The following is a 17422-nucleotide window of genomic DNA, read 5'->3' on the forward strand; positions in this document are numbered from 1 at the left end:
ATTTCCGTCCCTTTTTATCACATGCATATCTTGAAAATTTCATCGCCATTATTGGTGGAAGGCAACAAACATTCAGGTACAAGTTTGACAATTGAATTTTGCATTGCGGTTCATAGATGGGACAAAAGCTGATGATAGAAGCCTGATGTCTTCTACTGTGCTCTTCTTCCTTCCATAGGCAGCATGGTGCTTTTGCTGTCTTTCAATTTTACTTCAAAGTGTGGTCATCTCAATTTCTTAATTTATAAGCAAGATAAAATTTCCTTTGGGAACTGAAACAAAGAAGAGAGAATTTATTGATATTGTTGAATGAGCAACAACAGTAATGACATCTTCGAAGCAGCCGCTTCTGGCGATCTAGAATATATCAAAAAGAATATAAAGTCAATCCATAATAAAAATGAACGTGGCTGGACTCCTTTGCACTTTGCTGCCCGTTTCGGCCAGTTAGAAGTAGCTCAACTCTTGAAGCAGAACAAAGCTGATCTCACCATTGAAACGGATGATGGCAAAACTGCTAGCCAGTTGGCTACTCTATGGGGCCAAGAACCCATTGCTCAATTATTATCAGTACCTGCTACCTCTTTAACGTCTGTAGAGGACAAAGCACCAACAACCTTTCCTTTTCCTGATAATTACGTAGCTGTATTTTCTGGCAATCCACTCAACAGGTGAAAGAGAAGTTCGGACGTGTAATATAGATGCCTTTGTTGAATAGATACTGACAATAAGGTTTTTTATGATAGGTTTGGTTGGAAGAGAACAGATAACGGATTTTTGTCACGTTTAGCACACTCCAAAAGAGCCAAATACATGATCTTTAACAATCAACAGACCATTTATACCGAAAAAGGCAATATTCAATATGTAGAGTACGACGATGTCGCTTCTGTTGTGGATCGCGTTTACAAGAATGAAGATGATACTGCTTTAGAGAATGTTACAGAAGTCATTTTGGTATTTTTGGGTTTGGACGAAAGTGAAGGGACAGGTGAAGAAGGTGGTATTGCATATTGGGCACTTGATTTGACACCCAAAAAAGGTGAAACTGAAGCTTTATTCAGGTCTCTTATTAAAGGTACGTACATATGCATTGAACCGAAAATTCGGTAAAATTTCCTTTCAGGAACCAGAAAAAAAAGAAAAAAAAGAGAAAAAGACCTGCTGAAGTGAGCTCTTCTTTCTAGGCTTTGAAGCTAAAGGTTGGGCATTTACATCTACATTGCCCCACGCTTATGGAATGGAAAAATCCGAAACAGCCATTATTGCACAAGCAGCTTCCATGAGTAAGTCTCTTTTACCCCAAATTTGGCATTAAGTATAGTCAAGCTAAAGTTGGACAATTTTTGGATGAATAGTTGATTGGAATGCTCGTAATAAATTCTGTGTAGCGTGCGGTGAGCGTACTGTCTTGTTAGAAGGTGGGTATAAGCGCAGTTGTCCTGCTGGTAATGCATGCATTAGCCACAATAGTGTTCAAAATTTCAACTATCCCAGAACAGGTATAGTTAGACAGCAAACAATCAGTGGCGTGTGATAAATTGGCATTACGTTGCTTACATAGGAACTATGACTATTACAAATGACTCTATTTAGATCCTGTTGTCATTATGTGCATTATTCATCCTGATGGTGACAAGATTTTATTAGGTAGACAAAAACGATGGCCCAAGAGAATGTATTCTTGTATAGCAGGCTTTGCTGAAGCAGGCGAAACTTTAGAAGAAGCTGTACGTCGTGAAGCATTTGAAGAGACGGGTATTGTTGTAGATCGCGTGGCCTATCACAGTAGTCAACCATGGGTAAAGAGTGTTTGAGTTCAAGTGGCTGAAAAAATACATTTCATGCTTAGCAGCTGACACATTTCTGCAACCATGCTTTATTTAGCCATTTCCAAATTCTTTGATGCTTGGCTTCATGGCGGAAGCTACGTCTACAGATATTCATTACTCGGATGATGAACTAGAAAAAGCAGGTTGGTTTTCACGTACTGAAGTTGCTGCTGCATTAAAAGAAGATATTATGGAGTCCACTCCTCGCGATCCCAACGCACCTTTTGCTATGGCATCAGAAGGCTCTTTAGCTCATACATTGGTGGCTTCTTGGATTCATGATAAAAAATGGCAAACGAAAGCTGTACCGGTCAATGCCAAAATGTAAAGAAATGAGTGAACCTGCATTTTTTCTTTAAAGCCTGTTTGTTTAATCATGTCGGTTTAAAACGGAGTTTTCTTCACACTGATGAAATGACCTTTCGATTGAGGGCACACAACATTTTTGAGAATCATTCATCTTTTCTATAAATAAAAATTGCAAAAAAAAAAAGGCGCGTTGAACTAGAAATCCTTTCCCTTTTTCTTTTTTGTTTTCTGTTTTCACTCTAATTCATCAATATACTTAAAAATGTCATATCAACCACCTCCACCTCAATATGGTCAAGCCCCTCCTCAACATCAACAAGGAGCAGGAGGATATGGTCAACAACAAAGACCTTATGGCAATGGTACTGTCAATATAAAATGCGATATCAGGGGATGAGACTTTTTTATATAGTAAAAGAGACAGAAAAAGAGAGCCGTTCAGCTGATAAACCTTCATATATAGCTCCCCCACCTGCTGGCCCTCCACCTGGTGTTGACCAACAACTATATGCTTGGTTCAAAGCCGTAGATACTGACGGTTCAGGTCAACTTACAGCTGACGAACTTCAAAAGGCTCTAATTAATGGCGATTGGAGTCCTTTCAATATCGAAACTGTCCGTCTGATGGTAAATATGTTTGATACAGGTAAAAAGCAAAAAGAAAGAGCGATAATAGTTCAAGGGAGATATGTTTGCAAAAAGTCCCAATATGAATTATATTTTATATTTTATCATGAAATTGTAGATAATAGCGGAACTATTAACTTTAATGAATTTGCTGGATTATGGAGATATATTGAAGACTGGAAACGATGTTTCCAAGCTTTTGACTCTGACCGTTCTGGTAGCATCAATCAATCAGAAATGACCAACGCTTTAAGATCTTTCGGTTTCAACGTATCACCCAAATTTGTTAGTATTTTAATACAAAAGTATGATCGATATGGTAAAGTGTTATCAGCATGGTTATCGTGAGTAAGTTGAGCTATTGGGAACTTATTCTTATTAAATCAAAGCCTCTGTTCACACCACAGGTAAAGGTGATGTCTCTTTTGATAACTTTGTTCAAGCATGTGTTACAGTCAAGACTTTGACTGATTCTTTCCGACAATTCGATAACGACCAAGATGGTTGGATTCAAATCAACTATGAACAGGTAAGAGGGAAAGATACAGATACTAAGTTTTGAATCCAAATGGCTGATATAACTTTTTGTTCTTTTCGTTAAACAAGTTCCTTGAACTCGTCATCCGTCAACGTGCTTAAGATGATTGAACGCAGATGGATACAATTACTAATAAGTAACCCGTTTTGAAGACATATAAATTCATGTACACACCATCATCATTATTATCAGAAGGGAGATATAAAAAAAAATAAAATGGCCATTTACGGAAAGAAGAAAATCACTATTTTTGGTCGGTTGAAGATGACAAGCAAAAGAAAAAAAAAGAGTTGTGTATTTTATTGCTGATCGTTAAAAAAGTTGAAAAAAAAAAGCCGAGCTATTTTTTGTTTGTTCATTTTCCTTCCTTTTTTCTTCCTCACCCTTCTCCTTTCTCTTCCTTTTTACTTTCTGTTCTTTTCTATTACTGCAATCAACTTGCTGGGTTTTCATTTATTGAACACTCATATATCCCAGTGAACTAGGCTAATTATTTTTTTTTTTAATCACATGGAAGTAGTACAAGTTCAACCAAGAGATTCTTATCTACACAATGTTTATGTATCGACAAAAGGAAGTGTTATTCAATGGTCTTTCATGACCAAACGAAACAACATTGGCTTTGGTTTATTTCGTAGAAAAGAGAAAGAACCCTTGCCTTCTGATCCTATTTTAAGAAGCAACAGTGCTACAGAATTGTTACAGATACATCCAACTGCCACAACTCCACCCGCACCTCCACGTCAACAAATGTCATTCAGTTCAACAACCAGCTCCAGCACGAACGGAAATTATAATAGTAATAGTGATAATTCTGTCAAAGGTAGAGAAATCAGCAAAAAAAAAAAACAAAAACAAAAAAATAAATAAACAGTAAAGATGCGGGTGGGGTTCTAAATTTTCATGTCCTTTATCCATTGTAACTTTTTTATTTGTATGCTTTGTACAATAGCAGTAAAGGATGACGACACAATAGAGGCCAATTACAATATCTTTTCTTCAAATCAATCTGTTCATAGTAACCATAGCAACCATCATCAACCAAATGGTATGAACGGTAACCAGGGTAACAGTAACCATCGCCAACGTTCCAAATCTGTTGTCACCTTACTTAAGGAAAAGAGTGGCATGGACGAGATCATTCCTATTGAGCATAGTCAATCAGCTGATCAAAAAGTAGAAGGTTGCTATATAGTAGAGGAGCCTGGCAACTATGTCCTTGTTTTTGACAACACATTTTCTAGAAATACACCGAAAAAGCTAACATTCGCTGTAACTTTATGCGATCCACCGCCACCTGAAGTGATAGCAGCGGTAACTGAAAGAAGAAAGAGTTCGATTGTTTCCTTAACAGCAGCAACCACTACCGCTGCCGCTGGCAATAATAACAGTAACCTCACTAATAGTTGTAATAGTAATAGTGTAATTTCGGGATGGTTACTGAAAAAAAGACGGAAGAAAATGCAAGGCTATGCCAAAAGATGGTTTAGTCTATCACACACAGGCGCATTATCTTACTCCACTGCCGTGAATTCCGTCAGTAGGGGATCAATTCAAATTTTGGTTTCAACAATATCTTACACACCCAATCTTCGACAAATCAACATTGATTCGGGTACTATGATCTACCATCTAAAAGCAATGACAGAAACAGACTATCATGAATGGCAAAGAGCCTTTACAAATGTACGTAAAACTCATGGATTCAATTCAGCAGTAGGAGGATCGAATGGTGCATCGGTTAGCAGTCCTTATGAGGGATTGCATAACGATCAACACCCCACTCGAATATTGCAGCAACGTATTTCATCCTCCCTAAGTCATAATCAGCATTTACTATTGAGAGCAGAAATAGAACAAGGCGTTGAAACATCACAAGCTAACAAAAGTAACATGGAGGCACTTGTCAATACTATTGAACAGCTAAAACAAGTATTGATCAGTAATGATTTGAAATCAATACAAGGCATCATAGACCAGTTTGATAGGCAGAAACTTCAGTTATCCTCAACGATGAGCGAGCAACTGTCGCAATGGAAGAACGTTCAAAATTATTATACCCAGCATCGATCTTTATCGTCTTCCGGTTCAAGGACACCTATTCTTGACTCAAGGGAGGATGATCTGCTATACGAGCGCTCCGCTATGAATCGATCATCCAGTCTTTATTCTTCAGACCAACAATATTACGATGCGGAAGATATTATTTTATCCGATATGGATGAAGAAAGTATGTCAACACCAACGCAACCTTCAGCAGTAAACACGAACGAGGATATGTGTGGTATCAGTCGCGATGATGATGAGTATGGTGACGATGACGATGACGATGACGACGAAGATGATGATACCGTTTCCTCAAGCCTTACTACTACAAGTGATGGTGGTTTGAGCCATCTATCATCTCAACAATTTGTGACCCGTCGGGCCAAATTACCTTCGCCTGCTATGGCTGATCCAGAATCCACTCTTTCTGTTTTCAGAAAGAACATTGGTAAAGATCTATCGACGATTGCCATGCCTGTCAGTATGAATGAACCACTCAACATGTTACAAAAAGCCTGCGAAGAGCTTGAATACTGTGAATTGATTGATAAAGCTGCTACATTCAGCAACCCTTTGGACCGCCTCATGTATATTACTGTCTATGTTATTTCTACATATGCTTCTAGTCAATATCGTACAGGTCGCAAACCCTTCAATCCAATGATGACCGAAACGTATGAAAATATTCGTCCAGACAAAGGATTCCGCTTCGTCTCTGAAAAAGTGTCGCATAATCCTCTTATCATTGCTGCCCATGCTGAATCCAGGAACTATACATATTGGCAGTCTACACAAATCAAAAGTAAATTCTGGGGTAAATCCATGGAGTTCATGACAGAGGGTACTTTCCATATCACATTGAAAAACCACGATGATCACTACACTTTTTTCAAACCTTCTAGTTGGATGAAGAATATGATTGCTGGTGAGAAATACTTGGAGCATTCGGGTGAATGTAAGGTAATGAATCATACGACGGGTGATACAGCTGTTATTGTGTTTAAAGAAGGATCGGGCGGCGGACTGTTTGGTGCCCCAACGAAGCGAAATGATGTGATAGCCACATTGTATAACAAAGCAGGGGGAAAAGTAAAGAGATTAACCGGTAAATGGAGCGAAGCAATTGCAGAGGAAGTAGGCATGGATAAGAATAAACTGAATGTGTTGTGGACGGCGAAACCACCTCAAGTGGCGAATTATGACAAATTCTTTGGATTTACAAAGTTCGCAACTGAACTGAATGAAATAACTGAAATAGAACAAGGAAAATTGCCTATTACTGATACCCGATTGAGACCTGATCAACGGCTTTACGAAGAAGGTTAGTGGATTCAATCATTTCTTTCTTTTTTCTTTTTTTTGTTTTTTTTTTGCGTTAAAATGATTTGTAAACTAAGACATCTTCATATAGGGTTAGTCGATGAAGCTGATAATGAAAAGTTACGGATCGAGCAACAACAGAGAGAACGACGCAAGAAATTCGAAATGGCAGGTCAACAATGGAAACCAAGATGGTTCACACTTACAGACAACGAACAAGAATGGTCATACGCTGGAGAATATTGGCCCACGAGAGAGTCCGGTCAATGGCCCAAGGATCAATTTCCTTTATGGTAATCATAGGAAATATTATCAAACCTATTATATCCCCTTTTAAATATCCTAATAAATCTTCGATGCCCATTATTTACTGAGCCTATCCAACACGGATACAAACACGATATAGTAGTGTGTATCAATATACTTTTTTATTTCGTAAAAAAGGAAAAGGTTTATTATCTTTTCAGCAAGTTATCGTTGCAAAAATGTGTATTTCTGTGTTAAACAAAAAACCAAAATTGATGATTGTATGGTTTGTGGGTCTGCGTGATGTGCGATTTTTTGTCAATGTGTTTGTGTGTTTCTGTTTCTGCGTTTGAATTGTCAAAATAATTGTATAATCAACTTCTATTAGTATCTAAAAGTGTTTTTGCAACATAAAGTGCATCTCTTCAATTGTGTCATTTAATTCTTTTGGCCCTGTAACGACAAAAAAAAAAAAAAGTTTTAGTACCCTATGAGTTTCAGAAGAAAAATCGACCGATGCTATTCTTACACGAGCCATCTTGACAGCACCATAAAGGGAGCCAACAAGACCAGTACCGAGGACTAAGAAAGTAGTGTAGACAAAGAGCTTATCTCTGGGACCACGAAGGAATAAGAGAGTGTTGGCATTAGCAGGACTCTATATAGACATTGTTAGAATGTTGAACTTTGGATCAGTATGCTGGTTTATTAAACGTCTGAATAATAGCGTGTTGCTTTTGCTACTTTACTTGGAAGAAGCGTTGGTGAGCTTGAACTTTGTTAGGTTTTGTGACGAGAGACATTTGTTTGACGTATATGTACAATTAAAGGGAAAAAAAAATGTAAGAATTAAATTGGGCTCGCACTCATTGTTTTCCCCCATTTTAATGTTCTGAAATTGCGGGGGCAGATTTTCCTTTTTGACAAGTGCGTAAAAAAAAAAAAGTACAATGGAAAAAAAAAAGAAAACTCAGATCCTGTCCATGAAAAAAAAAAGCTGACGTCATTGATCGAAGTGTTTGTGATTGACACTTTCAATCATACCATTTATTTAAAAGTTCTTGGTAGAGAACTATTGTCGTAAAGCCTCCTGCAAATTTCATTCATGCTTTAATAGTAGAATTAATTGAGAAAAAATACTAATCGCATTGGCTGACAGATATAGTGCAAGATAACGCAAAAGAAAAATTTGGCTTCCTAAACTTTGCTGTATGCTTTTTTTCGAAAGAATTTCTTCTTTTTCGAAAGGCTTGGTCCTCTTTCTGCTAGCTGAACCGTTAAGTATTGAAGCTGTATTTCATAAGTTCCTCAATAATATCAACCTTAAGATTTCATATTACCAAGAATATAGAGGGAAAAACATACAATATCTTAGGTAGATAAATATGATCAATTTAATATCCGTTAGCTTTTGATGACAGGCAACTGTTGTTCTTAATGGTATATCATACGCAAGTAGAGGTAGCATGTAGAGAATCTTTCATTTTATTTTTATGAGTTTTGTTTTACTTGAGAGATTAACCTAAAAGCATATGCTAGTGGCGTATTTTCATATTTACGCGATCCAGCCTTACATGGACGTGTTGTACATTTCCTCGAACAATATGTGTAATGTTTTCATTATTTTAAAACATACACAGTTCGTTGAAAACATTACATCGGAGTGCATACTATTTTAAAGTCGAGAATATGCTAGTACGAAGGTTTATAAGCATAACTTGTTATATCGCGTCTATGCCTTTATTAAAAAAGCAACCTTTAATCTTTCAAGGATACTGTAAGTTTGCACCACTTAAGTGTAATGATTGGTGATAATTTGATCTAACAGACATTTCACTTAATAAAATCTGAACAGTAACAGAAATGGGGTTTTTCTTTGACTATTTTGTTTGTATCCTCACATTTCAAATTGTGTATTGCCCGCGCCACACATGCCCGGGTTGAAGAATGTTCAGAGCCAAACAAGCCTATCAGGCTGCAATCAATTATTTTTTTACTTGAAACATCAGCCGCTCTGACAATGACAGGATTTAGAAACAGTCGTTCTTATCAACAATAAAACGGTAGTTCATGCTCACTTCAATATGAATACCTTATATAATGCAGGTAGATACTGTATGCTTTGATCAAACATTCGTAGTTGCTCTAATAGTTGTCCTTGCATTATATATTAGCATCATCTGTTAATAGATTTCTTTTAATGGTATCTACAGCCTGGATCGTCGCCTGATTGCTTTGAAAACATTCAACAAATGCAATTTAGAGTCGGCACAATATTGTAGACTGCTATGAGGTGCGAGCATTTTAAAGCGTTCATGCCTAAGCGAAGGACTTTCATTCAACCGATTAATACTGATGATATCAGTACCAGCATTTAAGCATGAATTTACACAGCCATTCTTTTCTCTTTCCTCATTAGTCAGTATTACGCGAATGGGTAAATCGATATTGCTATTTTAGAATTGTAAAGGACCCTAGAAAATTCCTTTTTTTGTAATAGTTATCATTAAACCCTAAATCTTGGAACAAGACTGAATTATACTGGCATACTGACTGTTTAATTATATTCAATCAATACAATTGCATGCAACACCCAAAATGTGCATACAAAGAAAATTGTGCGTTCAGGCTTGTCTGCCTTCTATTGCACCCCACACTCTTTAAATCAAGACAGTTTTCTTTTTATGCCGGGTATAACATTAAGCGATGCCATCAATTACGTAAAAAACCGCTATTGAATAATTTGGTCAACTTCCTCTCCTCCCCTTCTCTTTACAATTATGTTCGGTGATTGCTTGCTCCAGGGTTGAAGAACGGATATGTTCTGAATTTACGTCATATTCCGATTACGATATCATAGATAAAGGTACAAAGCAGGGCAATTAAGGGCCCATCTTTTCTGATCAAGAAGGGTCTTGATAAAGGGAAGCTGAGTCCATCTTACTTAAGCAAACCAACAATCGGAATAGCTGACTTTCATTTGAAACCACCACTCATACTTTCTTAAGCTCAATTGGACTTGGTTTTCTTTTTTTTTGATTTCTCAGTTTTACACAAAAAAAAAAGGATCCTTTTTTCCCTTCTTTCCTTAATTTCCCTTATTCAATTTATTTTGCTTCTGTAGCCTTTTTAGGGCCTGGTATTCAAAGCAAATACAACTATGTTGAATGATTATAAGGCAGAATCTGCATTTCTTGTAACAAATGCTTCAGGGCGACATATCAATCTTCTGAATGATGATAATAGTGACATCACCTCGGTGTCTTCTTCAAATATCACAATGAAGAGTGGAAATGCTTCAGCAGCACCTGAAAATGTGGGCGGGGTAGATTACAATAGTATCAGTCCCCTCACATCTATTTCCGCTACCTCTACTATAATTTCACCACAGCAACAACCACAAGCATTGCTGATACAGCCATTGCCGGTTGATGCCAACAATGATAATAAAGGCTCTACATTGAATAGTAAAAGAAAGTATCACTGTACAGAACCAGGCTGTACCAAAAGTTTTACTACTAGGTAAGAATACTATCCTCTATTGTAAGAGTAGGAAATAGGCATTCTTATAGCAATGGATGTTCGTTTTCGTACATAGTGGCCATTTAGCAAGGCATAACCGTATTCACACTGGAGAAAAGAATTTTCCTTGTTTATTTCCTGGCTGCTCGTCTAGATTTTCCCGTCAAGACAATATGATGCAGCATTATCGTACTCATATGTCACCTAAATCCAAACGAACACATCAGCCGTATCAAAAAAGACTTATTGCTGAAGATATGCTGCACCCCAGGCCAAAGCTACATGCTCATCATAGAATTCGATCCGATCCTTATCAATCAGAAAGACCTTTAACGATTGATCAGCATTTGAACAATTATCGTAGGTCATTATTGTCTCATCCTCCAATATCACCAGCCAGTAGTAGTAGCAATAGTGGAATAAGTCAGAGACAACCTATGGAGGTGGACGTATCTCCTTCACCACTGCGGTTTCAGATGCCCACTCCTCTGGGTGCAGTAGCAGCGTCATATATACAAAAACAGCAACAACAGCAACGAGACTATCCATTGCCACCTCAGAATGGTTACGCTAGGACGAATGGAGAGCTTAATATGTCAATAGGTTACATTTCAACGACAGCCGCCGCCTCCACTTCTTCAACGCCCGCAAATGCTACTGCTACTAGTAACGAAGATCAACATGTACCAATAAAAGGCATTTCCAGTAATAGCTCTAATATGGTGACACCAATAAACAAACCAGAAATTGCATTTTACCAATACCAGCCTCTTACATATAACGAGGGCAAACAATTCACACAAATGAATTCGGAATCCTACCCATTTACTTTGCTACATCCTTCTCCTAAGCCGAAAGCACGCCCAGAGCCACAACGTACACCTTCTTTAACAACAGCATCTGTCTCATCAACAGAGTCTATATCTAACACATCCGCCGCAGCAACAGTAATAGAAGAAAAAAATGATAAGAATAATACCCCGGTGTCGTCATCTTCTTCCTCATCAAAAACAAGTCTACTACAACTAGCGCATATCGTCAGTACTTTTGGTTAAATCTTGATTAGTCACATTCAATTCTTTTGTTACCCTATTATCATTTTACGTTTTTACTTTTAGTTTTGTACATCTCTCATAATAAATTTGTTATAAGTATTACAGTCTGTACATGTGCATTTTTGATTCTACTAAACGGTACAGTACAAAAGCAATGCATGATATTTGTCATTTAACTGACGCAAAGGTGAAACACTCTATTGATATCAAGGGACAGGAAACAACTATCGACGTATCCCACTCTAAGCAGTCTATATGTGGTTTACCGACGGGTCATGAGGTTTTAAGCGTATGCTTTTCAGTGACAAAATTCATGCTCATTTTGTTTTCCAAACTCTTAAAATAGCATTTGGAAAACGGGAAATCACACAATTGGAACAGTGTTGAACGGTCCCTGTTTCTGACCCTGTTCCCTCATCCGCGGAAGCTGCAAATGAAAAAATTTCTGAAATCCCGAGACCTACTCTCTTCCAAATTAGGGAACTGAAAATTTTGAACAGAGAAAGCTTCAAGCGGACGACCCTCGTCTCTGACCCCACAAACATAAACAGCTGACAGAATCCTTCTAAAAAAAACATGTTTGTTCAATCACGGTCTCTGTTTGTCAGAAAATGGTCAACAGCCTCGAACATTACAGTGTGCCAAGCGCGCTTCATCAAACAACTCACATCACCTGAATTACGATCAAAGTTCATCCAATATTTTGAAAGCTTGAATCATACACCTGTCAAAAGTTCCAGCCTCATACCTCATAATGATAAAAGTTTACTGTTCACTAACGCGGGTATCTTAAAGCAAATGCAATATACGATGACAGAAAAACAGCTTTTGAAATAAAACAGCATCTTATTGGGAATATCTTTTCTTCACCTGAAATAGGCATGGTTCCTTTTAAAGAATATTTCCTCAAGCCTGCTGATGCACCTTTTAAATGTGCAACCAGTATTCAAAAGTGTATGCGTGCTGGCGGTAAACATAACGATTTGGACAATGTAGGGTTTACTCCTCGCCATCACACTTTCTTTGAGATGCTTGGTAATTTCTCTTTTGGTAAATATTCAAAAGCTGAAGCGATACGATATGCTTGGAAGTTTCTATTGGAAGAATTGGAATTGCCAGTGAACAGACTGCGCGTCACGTAAGTAAGCATTCCATATTTATATGAAGCATATCTTCTCAAAAGTTAGAACTTGCGGATGATATATGTATAAGCGAATCGGATGATTCTCAACAAAATAAGTTTTTTTTTTTTTTTTTTTTTTTTTGGTAAAACTTTGTTAGTGTATTGGAAGGCGATACGGAGGCATACGATTTATGGAAACAGCAAGGATTATCGGATGACAAGATAGTAAGCTGTGGGCCAGAGGATAATTTTTGGTCCATGGGTGATGGAGAGGGCCCCTGTGGTTCATGTACAGAGATATTTTGGGATACACAGGATGCATCATTAGACGACCCATGGTTAGAGATTTGGAACCTTGTATTTATGGAAAAGTATCGCAATGCAAAAGGTCAATTGACAGAGTTGCCTACGCCATGCATCGACACAGGAATGGGGTTAGAGCGCATGATCTCTGTTTTGCAAGGCAAACAGAATAATTTTCAAATCGATCAGTTTCAAACACTTATCGATGGACTAAGAGATGTGATGGCTAAGAGAGGAATTCAAGTAAGATGGAGAGTATATCAGCTCACAGCATAATAGTCGTTGAAGTTTAACTATTTTATGTCGTATCTTCTATCAGAGCTCTATAAACATAGATCCGAGTGCCCATGAAAAGATCATAGCAGATCATTTTAGAGCAATGTGTTTCTTGATAGGTGATGGTGTTGTCCCAAGTAATATAGGACGCGGGTATGTGTTAAGGCGTATCATTCGAAGAGCACTCAGATCGGCAAAGCAATTGGGAATTAAAGGTAATACGCTGGCATAATGAAACAGATAGGCATTCAGGCGATTATGTTAAAGTGAAGGCTTAAAAGACACTCATCTGTATATAATTATCCAGAGCCATTCCTAACTGATTTATATCCCTCGCTGCTGAGCGGGTTCACTGACGGTTCCTATCCCGAACTACAAACACGAGCATCATCCATCTGTACCATCATTAACAATGAAGAAACAGCCTTTTTAGCAACCCTCGATAGAGGCATGGCTCTTTTGGAGAACGTTTTTAATCGACCTGACTTGCAAGATTCCAAAGTCATTGCCCCGGAAATTGTATTTCAATTATATGATACTTATGGCTTTCCATTTGATTTAACATTCATTATCGCTAAAGAAAAGGGATGGAAAGTCGACATCAATGGTACGTAAGTCAAAAAGAATTCACTTGATATTGAGCATTTCAAAGTTGTTTGAGTGTAGAGAGGAATTCAACGAACCCGTTCATAAACCGTAGCCGTCGAGAAACTTAGAGAAAAGCAGCGAATGGAGGGTAGAGAAACATGGAAATCGGATAGCATCGCTAATAAATCAAGACTGTCAGAATGGAGAAAGCAGAACATACGCCCGCAATTTACCGGTTATCTACGGGATGCTTTACTTCAACCACAAGAAGCTGAAATTTTAGCATTCGACGCCGTACAACAGCCCAACAACAAGAAATTAGAAGTGAATATTGCTATTGATCCATGTCCATTCTATGGATTTGGGGGTGGTCAAGTACCTGATCAAGGTATAATTGAATTAGGCAACGGCAGTCAGTGGAAGGTCGTAGATGTAACGCAACCCTATGAAGGTGGTATTGCCTTACGTATTGAACCAGTAGCTGACACTGGGAAAGAGTTGGATCTTCGTCAGCGCTTAGAAGCAGACAAGGAATTTTTGCAAAAACGAGCAGTGGTACGAGCAAAAGTGGAAACTGTCCGACGCGAGAACACAGAAATTCATCACACGGCCACACATCTATTAAACGCTGGTTTAAGAAAGGTTTTGAACACACAAGACATAGTTCAAGCAGGATCTACAGTTGAGCCTGAAAAGTTGAGGTTTGATTTTACTTATGGCAAACCATTGAAGGAGGAGGAATTGAAAAAAATTGAGAATTGGGTGAATGAAGCAGCATTGAAAGGCGCCGGAACAATCGTGAAGCACATGAAGCTAAAGGATGCTGTTGACTCAGGAGCTATTGCTGCTTTTACAGAAAAGTACGGTGAAAATGTGAGAGTTGTGGAAGTACCTGGTATTAGTAAAGAGCTATGTGGCGGAACACATGTCGATAACATTCGTAAATTGTATCCTTTCAAAATTTTGAATGAAACTTCAGTAGCTGCAGGTAACAAAGCTAGAAAAAAAAAATGTATCAAAATATCCTAACCTAAACATTTCTTTGAACTGATGACATGCGATTCATACAAAGGCACGCGCCGAATTGAAGCAGTGGCTGGTTTATCTTGTATCAAATGGTATAAAAAATCTTACGAACCTGTGCCGGAAGCCCTTAAACTACTACGTGCCAATGGACCACATGAACTCATTGACAAGCTACAAAAAGTTCTGCAACAAACAAAAGACCTACAAAAGCGTGTGGAATTTATGAACGAGAAACTCGCAACTGAAGTCGGAAAAGAAATGAAGCCAGTCATAGGCAAAGTGAAAGGTAAGAATCACCATTAGGGATTTGTTCAACTGTTTGTATGAGGCGCTCATCAGAACTTTACTCGAACACTTAAAGATATTGACGTGAAAGTACATCTAATCGATGCTGATCTGGATGTAGCATTCATGCAGAAACGCGCTAATGTATTAAAAGAAACGCAGCCGGAGACGGCACATGTTTTAGTAAATGGCAAAAACATAATGGTTTCTGTAAATAGTGCGAATGTTCGAACGGAAACAGCCAATTCGGTAAGAGATAAGCATAAGCTACAATTTTTTATTAAAGCTTAGGGCAATTGTGTTCATCCATATCTTCTGATTATTTTCCTAGATCATGAAACAATTATTCAAGCACATCAGGGGTGGCGGTGGCGGCCAAAAAGAATTAGCTCAAGGGCGCTTAGCGGAAACGATTGCTACCGAAAAGGATGTTCGGACAAAACTGATACCTGCATTATCGAAATGCTAATTAATCTTTTATTGTGATACGTCAAAATACTCCCTCAGTGTGTATTCGAGTAAATGTAATATATGTAGCTGTAAATATAAACTTTTCTCTTTCTTTGATGGTAATAAACTGTACAGATAGATATAATGTTCGTAACTTGAAGAACGAAAAGATGGTGTAAATTGTACATCGTCTGAGCGCGAGTAATAGACAAAACATTTTAGCTCACAGGTTCCTTCTTGTCTTGTGGACAGTCAGGCTGATTGAAAGGATGTGATTTTCTGAATTCTGGTAAGGTCATTAAAGTATTGCGTATCTTTGTGATGTACGGGTATGGTTTCAGGTCGATATTATGCTTCTTTCTTGCTGTGAACACCATCGGGACCAAGCAAAAATCAGCAATGGTGATATGCTCACCAATACAGTAGGTGCCAGATATCTTTTCCAGCCTGCTTTCTAAGCCTAATGCAACGTTTTAACACAACCACATTTCTCGCCTATTATATCTTCTCAAATAAACATACCCTGTAGTCCTATTTCAAGCATTCTTCGACAAAACTGCTGCCTCAACTCGCCTCCTATTTCCAGACAGTTCAACACACGTTCTGCCTGCAACGGCTGAATATCGCATGCTATATTCAATGCGACTGATAATGCCTAATGCCACCAAAAAAAAAAAAAAAAAAAAAAAAAATAGATACATATGAATATCTGTCTACGACCGTTTTTTTGAATTCAAAGGATCATACTTCGGCTTTCAACAATGGACTCTTTGGAAATATAGGTCTTTCTATTATGTTGACAATTTGCCTCTGTTTAATGGTGTATCTTACAACTCAACCCAGCTCTAAATGTATTACCTGGATACGTCGCCTCAAGGTATTCAATTATAGCTATACTTTGAGTTATGATTTTACCAGTTTTGGTGATGAGGCAGGGTAATTGCCTGCATGGGTTTATCTCAGAGTAGGCTTCAGTCAACTAATAGTATATAAGAGACGTGCCTTAATACAATGATGTTGTAGAGTAATGGGATCTTTCAATATAAATAACGTTTACATGCTCTCCAGTGGCCAAATTAATGTAACGGGTTTCATAATCAATTCCTTTCCATTCCAAAGCAATTCTTACTCTCCAGGAAGACTCTGAGGCGTAGTTGGTATATAAAATGGGTCTCTGGCATTGAGGCGATGGAGTTCTCTTCTAAAATAGATGGACTGTTACTTCGTATGCAGTACCTCTTGCAAATGGTTATCTTGTTATTCGAGAGCAGATACTTACGTTTTGGCAATTAATAATTTGCTCAAGCATAATGATGGTAATACTTTAAAGTAATCAATTGAAAGTAAAAAAAAAAAAAAAAAATCTGAAAAAGGAAAGAGAAAAGAAAAACACTTTTTCGAAAAGCTAAACCACAGTCGTCATTGCATAAATTTTCTGTTACAGGAAACGTCATTTCAGGGTCAAATTTCTGAAAATGGAAAGTTCAAGAAACAGTGTAACATCTTTGCTCTAAAGAAGGATCGCAGATGTGATTGACTAAGCGAAGTTCATTTGAGATCTGAAACTTGATTCTTTATCGATTATGATGACCTCCATTTATAATACTCTTCGATCATCATCGAAGAGATGCATATCAACCAAGCAATAAGTCTGCAGCAATCAGATCCTTGAAAAAACCTTTATCAGAAAGGGATAATAGGCAGCAAAAAAGTATGTAATGTGTTTTATAGCAGTAGCACCATTTTTACTATCTAGTCAGCGCAAATATTGTCGAAAATGGTATGGTCATATGACAATCCGTTAACTATGGTGTTCACATTGTTAGGTAAGAATAATCATGCCCTTAACGAAGCTAGAGTAATGGCAATTCGGAGC

At 37.8% G+C, this 17422-nt stretch overlaps 7 protein-coding genes across 7 annotated transcripts; 5 read left to right on the top strand and 2 right to left on the bottom strand.

Annotated features, from left to right (window-relative positions):
* Positions 1–309: 309 nt before the first annotated feature.
* On the top strand, positions 310–1537 carry BDF20DRAFT_813157 (uncharacterized protein; the record flags this gene model as incomplete). The annotated part of the gene is made up of 4 exons (XM_053076860.1): positions 310–671; positions 747–1078; positions 1188–1286; positions 1359–1537. The coding sequence occupies 4 exons, from the start codon at positions 310–312 to the stop codon at positions 1535–1537; spliced, it is 972 nt and encodes a 323-aa protein (XP_052940795.1).
* A 997-nt stretch (positions 1538–2534) lies between these two features.
* BDF20DRAFT_811746 (uncharacterized protein) lies at positions 2535–3407 on the top strand (the record flags this gene model as incomplete). Its single annotated transcript, XM_053076718.1, has 4 exons — positions 2535–2787; positions 2887–3087; positions 3158–3297; positions 3375–3407. The coding sequence occupies 4 exons, from the start codon at positions 2535–2537 to the stop codon at positions 3405–3407; spliced, it is 627 nt and encodes a 208-aa protein (XP_052940796.1).
* A 1027-nt stretch (positions 3408–4434) lies between these two features.
* On the top strand, positions 4435–6969 carry BDF20DRAFT_812180 (Oxysterol-binding protein-domain-containing protein; the record flags this gene model as incomplete). The annotated part of the gene is made up of 2 exons (XM_053076756.1): positions 4435–6673; positions 6764–6969. The coding sequence occupies 2 exons, from the start codon at positions 4435–4437 to the stop codon at positions 6967–6969; spliced, it is 2445 nt and encodes an 814-aa protein (XP_052940797.1).
* Positions 6970–7356: 387 nt separating this feature from the next.
* On the bottom strand, positions 7357–7721 carry BDF20DRAFT_909311 (uncharacterized protein; the record flags this gene model as incomplete). Its single annotated transcript, XM_053083567.1, has 3 exons — positions 7357–7371; positions 7448–7576; positions 7668–7721. 3 exons carry the CDS (start codon positions 7719–7721, stop codon positions 7357–7359), a joined length of 198 nt encoding a protein of 65 aa, XP_052940798.1.
* A 2251-nt stretch (positions 7722–9972) lies between these two features.
* Positions 9973–11820, top strand: BDF20DRAFT_49319 (uncharacterized protein). Its single transcript, XM_053075594.1, has 3 exons — positions 9973–10440; positions 10517–11633; positions 11707–11820. Exons 1-2 carry the CDS (start codon positions 10079–10081, stop codon positions 11493–11495), a joined length of 1341 nt encoding a protein of 446 aa, XP_052940799.1. The 5' UTR covers positions 9973–10078; the 3' UTR covers positions 11496–11633; positions 11707–11820.
* A 251-nt stretch (positions 11821–12071) lies between these two features.
* On the top strand, positions 12072–15565 carry BDF20DRAFT_831576 (alanyl-tRNA synthetase; the record flags this gene model as incomplete). Its single annotated transcript, XM_053078463.1, has 9 exons — positions 12072–12279; positions 12375–12633; positions 12777–13164; positions 13241–13412; positions 13505–13804; positions 13898–14773; positions 14858–15097; positions 15140–15345; positions 15428–15565. 9 exons carry the CDS (start codon positions 12072–12074, stop codon positions 15563–15565), a joined length of 2787 nt encoding a protein of 928 aa, XP_052940800.1.
* Positions 15566–15764: 199 nt separating this feature from the next.
* Positions 15765–16855, bottom strand: BDF20DRAFT_909314 (maleylacetoacetate isomerase; the record flags this gene model as incomplete). The annotated part of the gene is made up of 6 exons (XM_053083568.1): positions 15765–16006; positions 16069–16201; positions 16294–16334; positions 16405–16525; positions 16604–16747; positions 16826–16855. 6 exons carry the CDS (start codon positions 16853–16855, stop codon positions 15765–15767), a joined length of 711 nt encoding a protein of 236 aa, XP_052940801.1.
* Between the last annotated feature and the right edge of the window lie 567 nt (positions 16856–17422).

This window comes from Mycotypha africana (genome assembly GCF_025528875.1).
Source record: "Mycotypha africana strain NRRL 2978 chromosome Unknown BDF20scaffold_1, whole genome shotgun sequence".
NCBI classification, from domain to species: Eukaryota; Fungi; Mucoromycota; class Mucoromycetes; order Mucorales; family Mycotyphaceae; genus Mycotypha; species Mycotypha africana.

Bases quoted from the DNA above. Each gene is read 5' to 3' on its own strand.
- BDF20DRAFT_49319 (XM_053075594.1), top strand. From the start codon at position 10,079: ATGTTGAATGATTATAAGGCAGAATCTGCATTTCTTGTAACAAATGCT. The intron at 10,441-10,516 runs GTAAGAATACTA...TTTCGTACATAG, and splicing joins ACCAAAAGTTTTACTACTAG to TGGCCATTTAGCAAGGCATA.